The 21,539-nt window shown below is 42.5% G+C and overlaps 1 protein-coding gene across 1 annotated transcript in view; it reads right to left on the bottom strand.

Moving 5' to 3' along the window:
• KL (klotho) overlaps nucleotides 1-21,225 on the bottom strand; it is a 44,936-nt gene extending 23,711 nt beyond the window's left edge. Inside the window, exon 1 of the mRNA XM_023208805.2 lies at nucleotides 20,407-21,225. Within this exon, the coding sequence (XP_023064573.2) occupies nucleotides 20,407-21,225 (819 nt within the window). The remainder of the gene's footprint in view (nucleotides 1-20,406) is intronic.
• Between the last annotated feature and the right edge of the window lie 314 nt (nucleotides 21,226-21,539).

Here is a 21,539-nt window from a genome sequence, read left to right on the forward strand (position 1 = left end):
ACAATTAAGGTTCTGGACAAAGGTGGTGACTACTGAAAAGCAAAACAACAGGGCAATCTGAGAAATGTTTGGAAGTGCAAATTAAGAAGAGCATGGTGCATTAGTTATACATTGCTCACATGCTCATGAAGAAATATTATTTGTGAGCTAGGTTGGGCACCACTAAACATTTCTTCCACTCTGGTCTCATCTGGCTGATCTAGGATGGTGTTGGCTGGGACAAATGGGACAGGTGGGTTCTGCCCCACGTCTCATCCTCCAGTAGACTAACTTGGGCATTTTCTCATAGCAATTGCAGAGAAGCAAGAGGCTAAGCAGAAACTAATAAGCACTTTCTGTGTTTGCCAGCATTATGATCGTTGGCTAAAGCAAGTCACATGGATAAGCCCAGAGTCAAAGAAGAAGCTGAATGGACACCTAGAGTAGAGGACACTGCAAAGTTACATGACAAAGGGCATGGATACAATGAAGAGAGGACAACATTGGGGTCTTTAATTCAATCAGTCTATATCATGTAACTGACTAGACCTAGGCATTAAAAAATAAAGTATTAAAGTTGACAGCTCACGTGTAGTACACAGCTAGACCAAAAAATGAGTCAGTCTGGAAAGGTGAAGATATTTGTTGCTTTCTGGCTGGATCTACAGATTCAAAAATCTTTGTTGGTTTTTGAAAGGTGACTAATTTGGTACATGGCATAGTTCTCATGCCAAGACATTTATTTAGTCATTTATTCAACAAATATTATCCAACACCTACTATATGTTGGATATATACGTGCTAAGAATACAGAAATGAGCAAAATCTCAAGCTTAGATGTATGCCATTACTTACTACATACTAACACTGATAGAAAAACTGACCCCCAATGTTCCCCGAGACACAGTCTAAAAGAAGATACATGATTCCTATATTAAGATCTTTTCACAAACCCCTAAACATTAGTATATTCAGTATCATAGCATTTTGCTTTCAAACCCTTGTTAAATCTTCAAGGTAAAAACGTCTCCTGCTGTATATGATTGCTAAACCTTTTATTACTCTGTCCTAAAGAACTAAGTGTGAGATTAGATCACCTTTAGAAATCACATGAAATTATGACATATGCTACTTTTGAGAAATAGTAAGATCAATCATAGGTTTATTTTATTTTGTTTGTGGTAAAATATACACAACCTAACTTCACTCTTTTAATTTTTAAGTGTACAATTTGATAATTGTTTTAGTAAGCATCTATTATGAACTATCATACTAGGTTCTAGAGATACTAAACATGCATAAGGTAAAACACCTGCTGTCATGAAATTTTTACCATTATCCACTGATTTTACATGAAATCTATAAAAATAAAAGAATACTGTTTTCTCTTCTTGTACTTCAAGTTGAATGACCCAAGCCAGGCCAATGAGATACCTTCCCTGAGATTGTTTTGCTGTAATAGAGGCATGTGACTCTCCTATATCTGGAGAGGAAGTGAATTTGGAGTTGCTGACATAGGAAGAGACTCTCTGGGATGAAAAAAGCCAAACTGACCCAAGCATAAGTGCATGTGTGTATGTCTGTGTGTGTGTGTGGTGTGGTGTGGTGTGTGTGTGGTGTGTGTGCATGTGTTTAGTGAGGGAGAAAGAGAACCCTCCTTGACAAAATGGTTACTTTCAAGTCAAATACAATTGTTAAAATCTAAAGTCCCTGGAGTTCTTCCTCAATTCTTCGTCCTTGTCATAAAGTCCCTTTTCTTCCTTAAGCTAGTTTTAGTTAGGGTTGGTCAAATATAAATATAGAGTTCCTTAATACAAATATAATAAAACTTGAGATTCTACAAGAATCCACTTATTAAAGGTAAACTCTAACAACCAGGCAAGATAAAGGCCAAGGTGGTTTTTGAAAATCATGTTGTAATTTTGGAGTTTTGTTACTTAAGATTGTTTTCTCTAGATTTTTCCAAAGTAGGTGACAATAAAGGGCTTATTTATTTGTATTTAAATAAAAACTTCCTTCAAATGAAATAAAAAAGATTCCATAACTCACCCTGGGTAAATGCATCAATACATCAGAGATTGAGCTTCTTGCTTCATTAATTTATCTGTACAGAACTAATCAACATTAGTTAAATCATTCTTTTCAATACGAAATCATGCTGCTGTGAAAATCATTCCAAGTCATTGATGCTAGGTTGTTAACAAAATATCCAGCTTGTGACCAGAATCCATCTAACCCATTAATCACAGAATTATTACTGAGACACAGAGGGGCTCCAATTCCTGGTTTTTGTATCTCTGTTTTTCTAATAGCAACAAAATGAGAACCATGAGGGAACAGGTAGGGAGGCATAGGCTAGATGAGAAAAAGAGACAAGAAGATAAGGAACTCAGATAAGTGATGTTTTCCACAAGGTCAGCAAAAGTATCCCATGGTTCATCAGTCAAATAGGATCTTTTCAGTAAACATCTGTTAGTATAATTGCCAATAATTCCACAATACCCTCATGAAACAGCTACCCTCCAATATCAACAAAACTGAGACAAGCATTTTTCTTCCGTAATGGTCACTTTTATTTTCTAAACATTCTACCTCTGCCTCCTTATCTACTTCTCCTGCTTTAAGTTATCAACAGCAGATGCCAACAGACTCTCCTTGAGACTTTCTTTAACAGGCTCATTTATAGCTCTTTGCTTCTGAAATAACTCAATTTGTCTTGCAGTAGAAAACACTTTTCACCCAAAGGAAAAGTGGCATGTGTGTGAGGATTTCTACATCATTGAACAGGATACAATTACAGGAAAACGAAATATGCTTTATGGAGTGGTGGACAGCAGAAAGTCATCGGCCTGCTCTTTCCCCCTTCTTTTCCATTTGCCTTTTTGTGGTAGCAGGTTCTACATAGTCTTAAGTCAAAGTTTTTCATAATACAAATTCCACTTGTGGAATCAACCTATGAGTAGCCTCAGCAATTTTGAAAATCAAAATAGAAGAGATTAGGAAATATCAGACTGCACTGCATGTAATAACAGTAAGTTTTTTCCGTGAAAATTTTGTTTCAATGGTGCATGTACAACATCGAAAATGCCTTTCTTACTATAGGTCAAGATAAAAAATGTGTGAAAGTCAATGGTCTAAGTGGAGGGAGATTTTCATTACAGAAGTATGTATTGAGAACCTATTGTGTGCCTGGCATGATTCTAGCACTTTGGGGTACAACAGGGAACAAATCAAAGGAAAACCTCTGCCCTCACGCAGATTCCATTTTAGCAGGAGGAGTGGTAGCCAACAACAAACATAATAAATGTAAATTATAAAGAATGTTCTAAGGCAATAAGTGCTATGGAGAAAATAGAGTGAGATAAGGGAGGCCTAGGGTGCCACGGAGAGGAGATACATTTTATTTTATTTTATTTTATTTTTTTTGGTGGCACTCACAAGAGTCTTTATTTTCGTTTCATTAAATGTGTTGTGATTTTCATCTTTTCATTTACATCTCTACAGAACAAAATCCGTTTGTGTCCCTATTAGGCAAGAATCCTTCCCATCGCTATCAGTTTTCTACAAGTTAAAAACTACCCTTACAGAATTTAAAATGCCGTAATCCATGGTAAGTAGCAAACTGAACAAAGGTGCACTGCCTTCTGCACCCCCAGAGAATCAGGATAGGAGAATGGGATTAACTAGGCAGGCCTGCCTGAGGCCTCAGCCCAGATGGACACCAATAATCCTGCCTCATTTCCAAGTCTAGGAAAATTTTCTGTACAGTCTCCCTTTGTGATCATAAATAATCTCCAAAGATTATATTTTATCACACAGAAAAACCTGGTTTCCTTGAGCTTTAGCCAGATTCATTTACAAATGTTTGTCAAGGGGTGTTAATTAACACTCTATAAGCCTCTTGGCTCTACAGTGTAGAACATATTAAATCCAAAGAAACAGCTTCTGTCTGAGGATTTCATAAGGAATCTCAGATTGCCTTTTCAAAAGAAGGCAATCTGAGGGTGTGTGTTTATCTTTTTTAAAAAACATTGCTTTTATACTAGAGGGTTTGTGTTTGTCAGTTTTTATCTTTTAAAAAAATGCTCTTATTGGTTCTTCTATTCAGAAGCTAAAAAAACAAGCACAATAAATTCATTATCAGACAGTTTCATGCACAGTACCTGTAAATTTGGTGACTTCCTGTCTCCTCGAGGCCCCCAGAAGTAGTCTTCTGCGCTGCTCGTAAAGTGGGTTGCAGGAAGTAGAGAAGACTAGTTCCGGGGGCCTCCAGGAGACAGGAAGTCACCAAATGGGGGTGGCTAGGGGTGTGCCTCCTTTGAGAAAGGAGCTTGTGACCATAGATTTAAAGAAAGTGGGGGTTGGTTCTGTGGCTATGGGTGTAGGGCAGGTTGGGAAGAACCTTCCAGGCAAGGAGAAGAGTAAGAAAAAATAATGCCCCAAGGCACAAATGCAAGACCTTCAGTGTGGCTGGATGGCGTGGGGCAGCGGGGCAGGAGTCAGAGTTGAGACAACATGTGTTGAAACACCTGTGAGAGTGTTTCCAGAACAGAGGACTGCAGCGTTAACTGCTGCTTGATCTCCTATGACGAAAGGGAAATTTTTAAAACGGCAAGGCTTAAACATGAAAAGAAAAGGAAAAAAAAAAAAAAAGCTTTTTAATCAAATTGTAAATGACATGGTTTTTCACTTTCCCATCTTCTGTATTTCTCACTGAGTAGCAGTAAACACAGGAAACAGCCACGCATAAGTTATACTGTAACTCCTCATAAGGGATCCTCTGGTTTCTTTTATTTTTCTGAAATAAATATTGTGAAGGAAGAACAAAGAGAGACCTGAATTGAAATGCACATTTTCAGGACTGCTATTTGAGCTACCGTGTAATAATTACTTCATTAAGCGAATATTTACTCAGTAGGCAAATTGAGCGGTCAAATCATAGGTACACGGAATAATTACAGTATAATTCTCAAAGTGAAAACGCCAGAAGACGGAATTTTTCTTTTTTAATGCAATGGCGATTCAGAGGAAGGAAAGATTCTTTCTTGCGGAGGGGAAATCAAGGAAGTCTTCCTGTAGGAGGTAGTTTCTAAACCTTATATTGAAAGATGTAGATCCTGGAGAGTCGGAAACTGGCATTCCAGGCAGATCACTGTGAGCTGGAAAGCCAGTGATACTGTGGCAAAATGTATTTTCTACAGAAAAGAGATGGATATCTCCCATGCCCCATGATCTTTTACGATATAACCTGGCCATTCCTCTCATTGGCGGATCTGTGGACCCTCCCCCTTGAATCTGTGGGCATGTGACTGCTCTGATAGAAATGAAGCTGTCTGATATCAAGAATAAGTAAAACGAAGAAGAAGAAGGAAAAAGAAGTCCATACCACTTCCGCCTAGTTCTCTTGGGATGCTTGCCGGGAGGGAAGCTAGCTTCCATGTACAGAGGACCACTGTACCGGGACCACTTGTGTAAGCGAGGTCAACAGAGATGCTCTGGTCCACAGCCTGCCTCAACTGCCAATCACATATGTGAGCCGTCTTGCATGCCCCACCCCGTTCAAGCTTCAGATGACTGCGGACCAGAGGAAAACTGCGTGGGTGAGCCCTTCCCTAATCCTGACCCATACGTTTGTAAACTAAATAAAATGGTTATTTAAAGCCATTAAGTCTGGGGGTATTACACAGAAATAGTAATGGGAACAGATGTATCTGGGTTAGTGTTTTTGTAATTATGTACTGATGACCCTCTCCGATGTTAGTGAAGGTTAAAGACGTTAGTGGCAAGTCACGACTAACATTCTTCTCCATTTCAGATGCTGATGTGGACGAGGATGGTCTAAGAATCTGCTAGCACACCCCCAGATGTAACCTGTGCAGTACAAGAGGCAGCCTGGAGTCATCGAATGTACACTGGGAATAGGGGTTCAGAAAACCTGAGTTTTGACCCCAGCTCTGACCCTTGTTACCCACAGGAAAGTCAGCTAAACTCTCTGGGCCTCTCAATGCATTTACCTGCCCCCAAATACAAAAAAAAAAGCACTCTAGAAATTATCAAGCATTATCCAGTGGTATGGGTTTTTTAATTACTTTAAATTAATAAATTCATTTACATAGTTTAAAATCAAATAGTATCAAAGGCTTATCATGAAAACAGTAAGCATCTCCCCCAACCCCATCTCTCACCCCGACTCCTGCTCCCCACTGGCAACCTTTTAGCTCTTTCTTCTCGTGATGCCCATCATCTTTCTAAATACTAAGCTACTGTGAAATTTAATAATTCATTAGGATAATGAGGAGTTAGCTCTTTTACATGCCCCATTTTCTTCCCTTATTTTCCCAAATGTCTGTTCTTATTTAAATCATTGTTAGTATTTACATGAAGGTTCCTATATAAATGTTCATTTTAGAGCCAAATAGGACACTATAACATTTCCCTTTTCTAAACAGCTTTTAATTTTCCCTTGAATAAATAATGACCTTATTATTAAGCTTGTGTAATATTCCATATGTGATTTTTTACTGTGTTAATGATTCTCTATCATGTTTTCTACCATAGTATCTATTCTGTTGAGTCTACTTTTTCACCCAGAGCTCTTCGTTCCCTGCTAGAACCTTCCAGCCTCCAAGTCCAGTCTGGACTAGATGCTGTCAAGAGCTGCTCTCATCCTAGGAGTTCCCTTTATTTCTTATTGATTGAAACCATACTTTTTCTATATCCTATTTCTTCCTATGTATTTACTACAATTTTGCCGGTGCATATCTTCCATTAGCTTCTTAGGAAACATGACATTGAAGGCGAGCTTTCAATATCCCTACATGTCTGTACATTCATTGAAATAGGAACTCAGTAGGCTCTTTAAAGTTAAAAGCTCATGTTCTTCAGTTCTGGGGCATTTTATTGTATTACGTCTTTACTAATTTCCTGACCTCTATTTCCTTATTCTCTCTTTCCAGAACTTCTATTAGTCTGATGTTGGATCTTTATGAATATCCTTTAAATCTTTTTCCCTTTTGAAAATATTTTCTATTTCTTTATCATCTTGTACTATTTTTACTGCATTGCTTTTACCTTACTTTTCAAACATTTTACTAAATATTTTATTTCAACTATCGTGTTATTGGTGTTGAAGAATTTTCTGATTGTTCCTGTTTCAGTTTATGTATGTGTTTAATTTCCTGCACAATTTATTTTTCCTGGTTTGCTTTTCTGTTTATTTTATTCTGTTTCATGTTGATAACTTTCCTCAAATGTCTTTCACCAGCAGTTTTGATTGTTACCCCTTGCCCTTCTATTGTTCCTGCTACTTTTTAAGGCTGGGTTCCTGATTATTGCAGGAGATAAGACTCTTGATGTGGGGAGTCTGCATGCCATTCCAAATTCACCATCTCCAAGTATGGTCTGGAAAAATAATTTGCACTTATGATCATGGAACAGCCATCAGTTACTTCGAGAGATTTTAGGAAATAAGGTGCTTGAAGAATGAAAATTTTCTCAACTTTAAAAGGGAAGACACTGTGAATTTCCGAAATAATAGACTCGAGCAAAATTAGGTAATGGTTAACAAAAATGCATCAGTACTATGGAAGGGAAGAGAACTAGGAGGCAACATGGATTCCTAGAATAAACTTACCAAACTTACCTCAGATAATTTTTATTGTATTATGTAGTGCTATGATTTAAATGCTTGCCCCTCCAAAACTCATGTTGAAATTTAATTGCCATTGTAATAGAATTAAGTGAGATCTTTAAAAGATCTCACTTTAGGCCAATTAGGCCATGAGGTCTCTGTCCTCATCAATGAGTTAATTCTGTTATCACAGAAGTGGGTTATGTATCTCAGGAATGGGTTCCTTATAAAAGGATGAGTTCAGCCTCCTTTTGTCTCTCTCTTGCCCTCTCACCTTCCACCATGGGAGAAGGCAGCAAGAAGTCCCTCACCAGATGTCAGAGCCTTGCTCTTGGACTTCCCAACCAACAGAAGCAAGAGGAAATATATTCCTCTTTTTTAAAAAATAAATTATCTAGTCTCAACTACTCTTATAGCTGTACAAAATGAACTAAGACATACAGCATATCTGGGAACACAATAGTTACCTCTGTACGTAATAATTTTGACAGTTGCTAAACATTTTTGTGACATTCTTAGGGTCAAGAAGAAAAGTAGAGTGCAAATAAGATAGTACTGTTGCCACTCAAAAAATATATTTTAAGAGTATTCATTGGTTCAATAAAAATTTACTGGTTGCTTATTAAGTGTCAGATATGGGTCAATGTTTGAAACATTGATTCATGGTACAGATTGACTTGAGAGAAGGTGACTAACAATTTCCCACAAGGTTGATTCATAACCCTATTTCTTTTTAACTTGTTATCATCAAGGGGATGAAAACTCACAAAGGCATTAATCTAAAACTTTGGAAATCCTCCAGAACTTGAATCCAAAAGAGCTCTACAGACTGGAATGCTATAAATATGTGCTATAACTAACAAAATTAATAAAGTGATGGAAAAAATATTTATGTCTTTTTAAAATTAAAAATACAAGTAATATATGTTCATGGTTTAAAATGTCAAAACAGCTTACAAGAAAAATCACAGTTCCCTGTCCTACACTGCCGTACAGTTCCCCCAGTTCTCCTCTCTAGAGGCAACCACTTTTGACCTTAAACCTTTTTCTTTTGGAATTTACATCTCCACACATCCACACTTCTGAAAGTATCCACTGACTTCCTATTATACTAGATGAGGGTTTAGCTCTCTTACACAGCCAATTTAGTTATACAACAGTTTTTGGTTTAACTGACGTTCGGTATTGACATTATTCCGCCAACATGAATATCATTCACAGCTGGACATTGTAATGTAGTAAATAAGACTATGTTTTCCTTCTTACTTTTGTTTCCTTTGAAGTTCATAATTGCATTGCTTTTTCATTTGCTCTGTTTTCTTTGGGACTGTGGATATTTCTTCCCTTAATTTCCAATAGACTCTCAGCAGAAATTTCCCCAGGGAAGTCACATTAGCCTCCAGTATTTTGGGGGGACCCACTTCTGGAATCTCCCCTGTTCTGCACTGGCTGATCTTAGTCTGCTGCACATCTGACATCATGGGTCTACAGTTCATCATCCTTTTCCTGGGTTAGACCTGCTCTTTCATAGGTCCCATGTCTTCCTCCTTGTCTTCATCATGTATGTGGAGGTAACCCTCCAATAATTTCCTGAGAAAGGGCTTATGGAAGATTTATTTTTTGGGACTTTGACTCTCATGAATGATTGGCAGTTTAGATAAGTATCAAATTCTAGGCTGGAAATAATTTTCATTCCCTTCCCTGAAGGGCACTCCTCACTAGTCTTTGTGATGCCCTAGAAATGCACTGCTCAGTGTTCCTGCTATAAGGAGCACAGTTGACTGAGGCCATCAGTTGCTACCCCTTTGGATCTACCATTGCAGTTGATCCTGAGATCATGTTTCTCATCGGCTACTCCTAGATGACTAAACATGGCAGGGGAACTAATGCAGGCCCGTTTCAGCAAGATGTGGACTCTGCCAGTGGGCAGCATTTGTTCAAGGAGTCCCCATCAGCCTGCCTGGGTTGTTCTGAGACCCACAGTGCCAACTGAAACTCTTCCCAGCCCATCCTTCTTCCTGCACACTCTCCTTCATAGTTGTTGGACACACATCATTATCCAAAGGTTCACTGCCTCCCCTAGCTCCTTCCCCTTTATCCTTTACAATTCTCTCCTCAATAAATTTCTTGTACATCTAATCCTATCCTGATATTTACTCGTTTGGGGACTCAAACTAACACAAGAGGGGTTAGAGAACCAGCTCATTCACTTTCTGGAAGGCAAAGAGAATGCCATTCTAAGTGTTGTGTAGGGGCAGATAGTCCCTTTGCATAAATGGTGCCTCAATTGCTAAATATTTCAACAGCAGTAACCTGGGAAAATATCCTGGTGGAGAATGCCATTGTAGGTGCAATGATTTAGGCATTCCCTGCCTCCAAGGAGATGGAATTGAATACTTTCTGGTATATTGTATTGAGACTCTGCAGAGAGATAATGAGAAACTGAGGGCCAACAACAAACAGTTAAAGGCTCAATATAAGAACCAGAGCCTTCTCTCCTGCAGTGGAAGAGTAGAGAAACTTAGCAGCAGGCCTAGGACCTGATAGACTAGCAGAGATTTAGGGATGTTTAAATGCTCAGCCAAGGCAGATCAGTTATGCCAAGGTCAAGGCCCTGGTTGGGGAAACCTTGGAATATCTGGAGCTTACAGAGGTGGCCCATTCTTCCCTGGTAAGAGATAGCACTTCCTTATGCTGAAGAGGCCTCGCCCCTAAGAAGCAACAGGTGCACCCCTCAGGAGCTGACCAGGCACTAACTACGATTAAATCCCAGCTTAACTCACCTGGAGACAGCTGGGCGTGATAGAGGAGAAAAGATATTCTATCCCAACATTGCTTCAAGATTGAGCATGCACTGCAGATCCTGAGGAGTAGCGCTGGGGTCCTTGACCAAGGAACTGGAACTTAACACAGGACAAGAAAGAATTCATTATCTAGGGAACACTTTCTCCAGAAGTATGTTTTCACGATACAGCAAGGACCCCAGGAGACGCGGTCAAGTTGCTGCTAGAGTGGCTCTGAGAAGCCTGTAGAAAGGAATGCCCAATGCTGAGCAGGCGGAAATGCCTGACATTGTTGCCCTAACAGCTGATAAAAGAATCAAGAAGCAGAGGGAAGCTGGCATGCAAGAACCAGTATATTCTGTGAGGTCAAACAGCCCGTCAGAGGACTTCCCAGAAGTGCTTCCCAGAAGTCCCAAGTAGGGAGACAGAGCATTCACTGCACCATCAGGAATATAATCATGGGGGTGCCAATCTCACCGAGACATTCAGTGGGGGCGCCGCTCTCCAGGCCAGGGCTGCTGGTAGCAGAGGGGTCACAGAGCTGGGCTTGTCGCCACCCACAGGGATGGTCTGATCTTGAAGTTATAGAGGCCAGATCGTGAGTGGTGCTTCACTGCCAGAAGCCAGGGAGTTGTAAAGATGGTTCATAGAGCATGGCTACATAAAAAGTGATGACGCCTTGTACAGTTCCCCGACTTAGCCAATTTTCCAAGCTATAACTCACTGACTGAAGAGGTGCCCAGGTCCCTAGGAGGCAAGACCCTGCAATACACAGAGGTTTGACTCCCCTAGTTCTTCCCATTCAATATGAAAATGCTTATTCTCCAGCTGTAGGAAATTTTCCGGAATTACTTCATTATTTCCTTTCCTTCTATGTCAGTTACCTATTGCTGTGAAATAGGCCGCCCCCAATTTAGGGAACTGAACTCATAAGAATTTATTTTTTTCCTCTTGCTTCATGTGAGTTAATGGGGCTTGGCTGGGGAAATCCAGTCTTGAGTATGCAGCTAGGGAAGGAACACTGCAAGGGAGAAGACACTGAGGGGACAAGGAAGGACAGAGGCCAGAGAGAGCCCAGTCCTGCCCATGAACTATACAGTAATCTTTACATACCTATTCATACAGCTGAGACATACCATGGGCTGCCTTTTAATAATCATACGTCAACATTTTAATAACCAATTAGTATTCCACTGTATAAGTGTACCAATATTCCTCTGATTACCTTAACACATTTAGGTGACATCCAGTTTTAAAGAATACACCACCATCTGCAGTAAACTTCCTCTTATCTTTGCACATTGAAAATGAAATTTAATGAGATTAAAAGTTTGAAAATAAACTACAAAAGATGACAGGGATGTCTGGCTTCACAGCAATTCACAAGGTGGGGGGGGAAACCTGAGAGGTTTTAGCTGGCTGCAAACTCATTTGAGTCTGTGGTAAGGGGACAGTCAAAATGGTTAATGCAATCTTGGATGGCATGAACAAAATTCAGTGCCTAACAAGAAATGTAATCACCAAAGTCTCCTATGAAAACCGGGGCACTGCTTGGTTCTGCACAGCAAATGTTAAGAGAGGCCTTGGAAATTCCCCGGCTTTCTTCTCCAGCTCTTCATCCTTTCCCACCTGACGCTTCAGGCATTCCAAAGGATCTTGTGCTGTGGTGGGAATGGCCACACTGTCTCACCTGCACTGACTTTGCAAGGGATGTTTCCTAGAAGGGCACAATGCCCTTCTCACTTTGTGTGCCCAGCAAGCCAAGCCCGGCAGCAGGACCCACTACCTATTTTTATAAATAAAGTTTTATTGAAACACAGCTGTGCCCATTCATTAACACATTGCCCATGGCTGCATTCATGCTGCAACTACAGAACTGTGTACTAGTTGCAACAGACACTGTAGGATCAGCAAAGTCTAAAACTTAGCCCTGTATAGAAAAAGTTTGCCAGCCTCTGATCTTACAAGTATTGCTTTCCCTGACTGCTCCCATACTACCTCTCAAAAATGCTAACCTATCTCTCCTTTCTTGAAATAGGTACCTAAGCAGGTACTTATTTCTCTTACTGTAATTATTTTACTGTAATTATTTGACGGCTACCTCTCCCTCTCCCCTACTAATCTGTGACATGAGGGCAGGAGTCTTACCTCATCCCTCTTTTTGTGGCAACCTGAGACCTACCACCCTAAACCCCAGCCATTCTCCTAGAGCAAGGGGCAACCCTGCAGAATCAGAGAGAAGCCTTTGCCCTCTGACAGTGCAGAGACTTGGAAATGGCAGCTCTGGCCAGCAAGGAGTAAAAAGGCCCCCAGGTGAGGAGCCCCTCACAGTCCATGCCAGGTAGACAGGAGGAAGCTGAACCTCTCGTGCAGCCCAAGCAGTGTACTTTTGGTGAGAAATGTCCACGCTATGAGTTGTGTTTGACCACAGGCAATTTCAGGGAGAATGTAGCTGAGCCCAAAGTGAGAGGCCCCTACCACTGTCCCCGCACCTGTGCAGGACTGGCATAAAGGCCTGAGGGGAACAAGGGGATACAGGTCACTGTGGAAGAACTTAGGACACTGAATAGAAGAAAAGGCAGAGGAAAGAGGACCACATGATGAGAAATCCAAAGAGAAGAGGGGACATTCGGGGAGGTGGAGCAGCATCCCCAAGAGGATCTGACAGGGCTTAGAGGCAACGGGCTTGCCTCCCATACCCCCATCCTCCCCTGCAGCTTTGCAGCCATCCTGTGGACCCTCACGAAAAGAGCCCTACAAATACTCCTCCCTTGGGAGCCAGAGCTCTGGACTCTCTACAGTGTCCGGCGCAGGGAGAACTCCAACCCCTCATCCTCAGTCCTCTACACCCATCAGCAGGACAATGGTGATGGATGATGAGACAGAGGCAGGTCCCACAGACAACCCTAAACCCTCCTCACTGTGGGGGTATGTCGACTTTCCCCTCTCCCCTCCTCCACCTTATCCTCAAACGTCAGAAGACAGAGGCACCTGTTCAAAGGTTACATTCGTATTCTCAGAATTCAACACTGCACCTGCCTGCCACGGGGTAAGCTCTCAAGAAATGTTACTAAATGTCCAGGCCCCTCCGTGTCTTCTTGGAGCAGACGTTAGCATGAAGGAGAAAAATCTAGGAAGAATGAAACATACTGGTCTTTTCAAACATGTGAACGATGTCTTGTCAAAAAGTGACTTGCTTTAATCTTTGAAATTAGGAAGGCAGAGAGACAGTCAGGGAGGAGTCCTGTGCAGCAGCAGGTTCAATATGAAAGACAAAATCAAGTGGGCAACTTGAGAGGAACTGAGTTCCTCCTGCTTCACAGGGTCAAGCAGAAGCTAACTGACCCCAGGAGAGCCACTGTAAGGAGTTCATCCTGGGGAGAAGTGTAACCTGGGATTTCCCAGATTCCTTCTGATTCTAACACTCTAATTATCAAATAAAAGTGCACTTATAGACATGGAAATAACATTTGCTTAACCATTGCATTTAAAATTCATGTATATCACTGCTTTCAGTTTGAGTATTTTATTGAGCTATAATGATACCGGTTCATGGATGATGTGACATCTGTACTTCAAACAAAAAATGTTAATAAAAAATCTATTGAAATTGGGGCCACAAAAATTTAATCAATATTCATCTTGGGTTTAGTCAATATATCAAGTTATATCAGTCATAAACTTTAGTATGTATCTTTAACCACCAAGCTAGATCCAGAAAGATACTTGATAGCATGTTTTATGTAAAATAGGTTATTCCAAAAATGATTTGATAGTTTTTGGTCAAATGCTATTGAAATAATTTCAAAGAAGAGGCAGATTAAGTAGTTAGGTGTGGCTACCGTGTCTAATGCATCTGTTTAATTCCTTCTAAACTGCTCAAGAGGACCATTTCTCAAGTATTGGCTATTATTATTGATAAATTTATAACTCACTTTTGTAGAGCTTTTTTGTTTTTTTTCAAAACATGTTGACATATATAAGGTACTTTTAATTCTCACAATATGCCTGGGAGTTAGACAATGTGGTAGAGCCTGCTGGTTATTCTAAATGATCTGTTCCCATCTGATTTCAACATAATAGAATCAGTCACTGAGCACACGGCTCCTCAGGGAACAATTATTTGCAGACTCCTTTTGACCACGTGACTGAGTTCTGCCCAAGGGACAGCGATAGGTGCAGCTTCCAGGTCAGGCACTTCAGAGGACACCTTTTCCCTCTTCCTCCCTTTCCCTGTCCACTGGATGAAACTGGGATATGTGCTCTGGAAATCAACAAAGGTCACATACATATCTGCCTAGCAAAATCTTCACTGTTCTTCATCACTCTTTAAAACTGCTTCCCAGATACTGTGTGAGAGCACACTGCAAGTGCAATATTCCATTTACAAGAAAGAAAATGGACATGTTGAAACCAGAAACATGTATTTCACCTCTCCACTCACGCCTTTATTAAAAATTGTATTTCTTTCCTCTGTGCCAAGCACTGAGATAAGCACTACAAATTGTAAAATAAATATGATAGGTAGCCTGTGCTCTTAGAGAGCCGCCACTGAGTAAATGATCCATTCTTCCTGTGGTTATTGCAAAACGAAAATATTTGAGTCAAGTCTCTGAAGGGTAAGTAAGAGTTTACCCCAAGATAAAGAGGGGAAAAAGGCATCCTTCAGGTTATCTTCGTACTCAGAATATATCAAAATAGAGCATATAAAAGTCACATTCTGCTTATCTGTTTAAATATAGACGTCAAGTATAACTTTCCATTTCTGGAGAAAATGTGGATATCAGACAATTCAATAAGCTGTGTGTTTTTAATCACCTATTATTACTTGTCCTCCCAGTAAGCATGTATTCTATTCTCCTCCTACAACTGAAATTTCCTTTATGCCTTAAAAAGAAAACATTCATCAAAAGAAAGATAACTTTTACACGAATTAATTATAATACAATTCTAGTTTAGAGCAATGATATTTTTGAGAATATAAGATAATTCAGAAGGCTTCTATGTGCAAAAGCCGTGACTACTACACATTCAGCTGGCACAGTTGAGAGTTCATTCATTTTGCACCTGAGAAGTGCACACTGACATTATTTGAATGTTTAGTAGTTTACGTTTTCCTTCTTTTCTTCAACTCAAAATAATTGGCATTGTTAAAACGCTGCTATGATTTTGAAATGATTTTATTAATTCTTTTCCTATTTTTAAATTTTTTCTTGGACTTGACCATAACCTTCAAAAAACAATGTGTTTCAAAAAGGAGTGATTCAAGCTGTTTGGGAGATATTTTCACTATTTCTGACTAAATGCACTATTGAATTCAGAGTATTCTAAAATTTAGATTAACTTTCAATCCAGCTGATTATTCTAGTTATATACAAAATACATTTTTTTGAGATGGAGATTCGCTCTTGTTGCTCAGGATGGAGTGCAATGGTGTGATCTCAGCTCACTGCAACCTCTGCCTCTTGTATTCAAATGATTCTCCTGCCTCAGCCTCCCAAGTAGCTGGGATTACAGGCACCTGCCACCACGCCTGGCAAATTTTTTGTACTTTTAGTAGAGACAGGGTTTCACCATGTTAGCCAGGCTGGTCTCGAACTCCTGATCTCGGGTGATCCACCCGCCTCACCCTCACCCTCCCAAAGTGCTGGGATTACAGGTGTGAGCCACTGTGCCCAACTCCAAATACATTTTAATGAAAAGAAAACTTCTAAAGTGTTTCTCAAAAGTGCATAGTATATATAACTTGAGCATATATACAGTAGACAAATCGTTCACACTAATTAGTTGGGGAATAAAAATTCAACCAGCTAACAAAGCCCCTTCCAATATATACTCCTAAAGCTGGCCAGGAGACTTTACCACCTCCCCTTATTCTGAAAACTTCTTTATAATACTGCACGGTGACTACAGATAGCTTTTAACTGGACATTTTCACAATGAAATCATACATTTGATGATGAACCTTAAATTTTCACTGCAGATATCAGAGTCTGCCACATTATGTTTCCCTATTTTTTCTTACTGGATTAGGATTTGGTATTCTCTGTTCCATTGGAAAGTGGCTAGAAAGACTGACAAGGAGAGAAGATTCTAGTACCATGAATTTGTAAAGGTGAAATTAGGCTATTCAGTAAACCAGAAGCTGAGCACCAAGGGAGGGCAAGATGCCATTTTCAGAGATACAGATGAAGTGAACAGGATTACCCCAGCTAGCGAAGGGGTAAAAGGGAGACAAATGGTTAATTAAAGGGAAGAGTGTGGGAGGAGGCATCCGAGCAAAGCGAAGTCCTGTGTGGGATGCCATAGAAGGAAGAGATGGCATTCAGGCATGGGGCCCAAGGGAGAGTGTGAGCTGGCTCTGGAAGAACAAGTGGGATTTGAATAAGCAAGGACTCTGTCTTGTCCACACATAATGTCACCCTGTAAAGCATCCATCATGGCACACTGCAGGGGGCAAGGCAGAAGCAAGAACCCCAGCAGCGAGGCTCTTCCCATTACCCAAGCAAGGTTGGATGGTGTCTTGCAGCTCCATCATAGTCATAGACAAGGGGAGAAGTGGTTTGATTCTGGACACATTCTGAAGGTAGGTAGAGTTGCAGGATTTGTTGATGGATTAGAAACAAGATATGAAAAAGGGGAGTAGTTAAGATTCAGGGTCCAACAACTGGAAGAGTAAAGTCACCATAACAGAGAAGAGGAAGCAGGAGTTTGATATGGGATGTGTTCGATGTGACATGCCCATTAGACATCCACGTGGAGAAGGCAGTTGTCTGTGCAAGTCTGACGGTCAGGGAAACCTGATGGAGACTCAGTAATCCAGTCATCAGGATGCGGCGGTATTCAAAGCAGTGGCCTAGAGTGAATCTAGACAGAGACCTGGGCCCTCCGCTATTTACAGGCAAGGTGAGGAAGAACAAGCAAAGGAGAGTAAAAGGGAATTGTCAGGGCGTTGAGAGGAGAGGCAAGGGAGACCCAGGACCTGAAAGTCAAATTGAGGAAATGTTCAAGAGAGAAGAAGTGATGGCTTCAACAAACGCTGCAGACAGATGGGCTGAGACCTGCGCACTGACGCTAATGCTCAACAGTGCCAAGATTAATATCTCCTAGCCCTACTTCCTTATGTGAAAGAAGCTGTCTTTTTCACAGGTTCCTTGCACAAATGTCTGCAAGAATCTCAGGCGGTGAGGGGAGTCAACGGTGGGGAATGGGAACACGTGTATTTCCAACTTGATTCTAATCCTCTTAGAACCCATATACAGAACAAAGACTTAGAGGCACTGCTGGCGCTGAACTCCCCAACGACAGTCCCTAGTGCTGATTTCGGGGGACATTAAGAACTTTCTTTCAAGAGCTGTGAAGGCTGGCTGAGCAGCTGGTCTTCAAATCCAAGAGAAAAGGTGTGCCCTCCTGGATTACACTCAAATGAGCAAAGCAGCCTGAGCTCCAAGCTCTCTGTAGAAGGCCTCTCTCTCTCTCACTTTCTCTCTCTCCTCGCTCGCTCTCTCTCTCTCTCACACACACACATACACCCCATTTTTGCCAAGGCTCACTCCAGCATGAGGAACCCACAAAGAACACCAAGACCTCCATTCTGAGCAGGGCCTCCATTATTTGTCCTGCCATTTGTTTGTTCTGCCTCATGTCCTCCCGGCCATCAGTGGTCCTCGACTCTCTAGTGGGGGTCAAGCTTCCCATCATCCCACGGGATCTCCTAAGGCCATCTGTAAATTAGTGGAAACACAGAGGGAGTGAGGGAAGGGTGCTAGCCTGTCTTTATCCTTCGCCAACATCAGATCCCGGAACAAAACTGGCCCCTAAGTCTGTGCAGCAGCAATGTCTAAGTCCCAGCTAAAATGTCCTGTTATCAAAATCTGCAGAATATATCTTATCTTCTTCAGGTAAGCTCAAATGTTTCTATCCTCCCTTCCCCCGACTCCCATATACGCACCAAGAAATGTCATTGAAAACAGAATGAAAGTATCTCATACAACAAAATTAATTCAAGATACTTTCTTTGACAATGGGAACTCAATTCTAAATAAGATACAAGAATGACTAAACACCAAACTGAAAGAAATTTGAAAGCAAAATTAATATTTTACACCAACTAACAGTTTGTTTGCAGCATCAGCAAAATCAAGCATTCACCTGTTACTAATTTCCTCTAAATACAAAGTCCACTGCATTTCTAGGAAGGATGGTTAGTGTTTGGCAAATTTTTTGTGTTAAGTGTTGAAAAATATAACTGAGAAGTTAATCAGAGGACCACGAGTGGACACAAAGATCTAAAACATGTTGATTATTTAAAACACCAGAGCACCAGAGAGCACGCAAGTCTTTATCTTATAATAAAATGATCCTATAAGTCACTATAATAACAATTGACTACTTTGTATACATGAGTTTATCCTAGGGACTCTAAAAATAGAACTTGTAGGATTTAAATCTAAAGTAAAGATTTTACAGGCATGATCTATTAGATCCTCCAGCTGACCCATTTATTCGCTTCTAGTATGAACTGATAACTTGCTTATGTTTTCTTCAAAAAGTGAGACTATTCTTCCCATAGTTTTTCTATCACCAACCATACACTGGTGGTCTTTAGGGTTTTTCAGTTCCATAAAAGGATTGAAAACGTGTAAGAATCACTGCTCTAAAGCACTCTTGTGAAAAAACATACGTAAGCATGAAATCACAAAAATCACAATGTGTTTCCAAACAAATCCAACATTCTTTTATGGCCAGTAGCAGCAAACAGGTTTTGTGGAACCGATATAACATCTAATTTAGCCATTATTACAACATTACCAGCAGCTCAGAGCACTAAGTTACCTCAATATCCCAGTAGTGCTCTGCCCATATTATCTATGACTTTAATTAAAAGTGTTTAGAAATGGTTTTCATACTGACTTTGTTCGGAATATGTGGCTGAATTCTAAATTTAAAAATAGGTCTTCCAGTAGGCCCAGAAGACATCAAAATTAGGTACCAAAAGTTGTACATTTAAACACTTTTATTAAAATGTTTATACATGTACATAAAATATTTTATTGTGATACAAAACTCTGTACAAAATGTACTAACAACGGACATGATTATAAATGAATCCCCAAAACAATGGTCCCTAAATTTGGACACTAAGGAGAAAACAATGGTACCTAAATTTGAACACTAAGGAGAAAAAAGGAGGAAGAAATACTTGAGACCACTTTACCATGGCATATAAATATTTCTTGCTGTCAAAATTAATAAAATCTTTTGCACAGGGGTGTTACAATTGATTTTATCAGGCTAACAATGTCATAAGTGAGGAACCCTTTCAACTGTAGAGAGCACTGTGGAAATACAGGTGTGGTAGAACAATCTGTATCACCCTGCAGTTGTTCCTGTGTTTCTATGACTAGCTTTGAGATTGTATGAAGTGGTCTTCACACCCCTGGTGAGTAAGTTTGGTGGAAGCAGTTCCCCACCCTACCGCAGAAGGGACCACAGTTTAAAGCTGACTTTCGGGGAGCTGTGTTTTGACATTTTCACAACAGTGTGAATTCGTGCCACAAGCAAGACAGATCTTATTGGATGAACACTGAACTCGTGACATCTCCACAGACAGGAATTCTCTCTGTGCGGCTTAAGAACAAACGTGTTTCTTTCATCCACCCTGCTCATTCTCTCCCCGTAGTTTCCCCTAGCAAATCCTCCCCGCCATCACCTCTAGGAATTCCTCTGCACCCAGAGAAAGGAGTTCCTTTCCTCACTGCTGAAACCGATTCCCACTTCCTTTCCACAGATGGACTCCAAGGGGCACTCACTTGTGTGCCCACTGAGGGATTTCTCTCCTCATTCCACACTTTCCAACGGAAGTCAGAGCTGCTCAGTTTCCCCCTGGTGACCACATACACGTGTCCAAGCGAAGCCTGTCTGGGGGAGTCTCAGTTCCCACACTTCCCCCTGGCCCCACCTGGGGCCCTCTGTCTCCCCTGCGTGGCCCTCCGCCTGGCCCCTCGCACTCACCAGGAGGAGGTTGTGCGCCACCAGGTACCCAAGCCGCGGGCTGCCCCGGATGCCGGGGGCCAGGCGCCCGGTGGCGTAGCCGTGCCAGGCCACGACGTAGGGGTTGTCGATGGTGATCCAGTACTTGACCTGGCCGCCGAAGTGGCGGAAGCAGAGCTCCGCGTAATCCCTGAAGTGGTCGGCCAGGGCGCGGTTGGCCCAGCCGCCGTAGGCGTCCTGCAGGCGCTGGGGCAGGTCCCAGTGGTACAGGGTGACCACCGGCTGCACGCCCAGCTCCCGCAGCCGCTCCAGCAGGCGCCGGTAGTAGCGGAGCCCCTCGCGGTTGGGGACGCCCGCGCTGCCATTGGGGAGCACCCGCGCCCACGAGATGGAGAAGCGGTAGTGGGTGACCCCGAGCTCGCGCAGCGCCTCCGTGTCGCGGAAGACGTTGTTGTAGCTGTCGCTGGCCACGTCCGCGGTGGCGGGCTGCGGCGGCGACGGGGCGCCCGACGGCAGATTGACGATCCGGGAGTCTCCCGGGGGTGCCAAGGGGTGGTGGGTGAACGTGTCCCAGATGGACGCACCCTTGCCGTGCTGCTGCCAGCCGCCCTCGGTCTGGTAGGCGGCGCTGCCCACGGCCCAGAGGAAGCCGTCGGGGAAGGTGCCCTGGAAGAGGCCCGCGGCCTCGGGGGCGGGAGGGCGCGCGAAGCGGGCCCAGGTCTGCGCGCCGTCGCCCGGCTCCGCGCGCAGGCGGCGGCCGCCCAGGGCCAGCAGCACCAGCAGCAGCGACAGCGACGGCGGCGGCGGCCGCGGGCGGCGCGGCGGGGCGCTGGCGGGCATGCTGTGCGGGAGCCAGGCGAAGGGGCCCCGCGCCGCGCCCCTTTATGCCCGCGCCCTGCCGCGCCCGCCCGCCCCCGGCCGGCGCGCCCACCCCCGCTCCCCCGCTGGCTCCGCTGGCAATAATTACCTGAGCCGGGCCTGCCTCCGCCCTGTCACTGGGGGCGGGGGCGCGAAGGGCCAGGGGTCCCCGGGAGGGGCGCGGCAGTGGGCAAGGTGCTACAGGCGTCGCTAGCGGACGTCGGAGAAAGGCACCTGTTTCTCCCATCTCCCGGGAGCCGCGCAGGACGTTTCGGGGACGCTCGGGTTCATTCTCT

Source organism: Piliocolobus tephrosceles, chromosome X (assembly GCF_002776525.5).
Source record: "Piliocolobus tephrosceles isolate RC106 chromosome X, ASM277652v3, whole genome shotgun sequence".
In the NCBI taxonomy this organism is placed as follows: Eukaryota; Metazoa; Chordata; class Mammalia; order Primates; family Cercopithecidae; genus Piliocolobus; species Piliocolobus tephrosceles.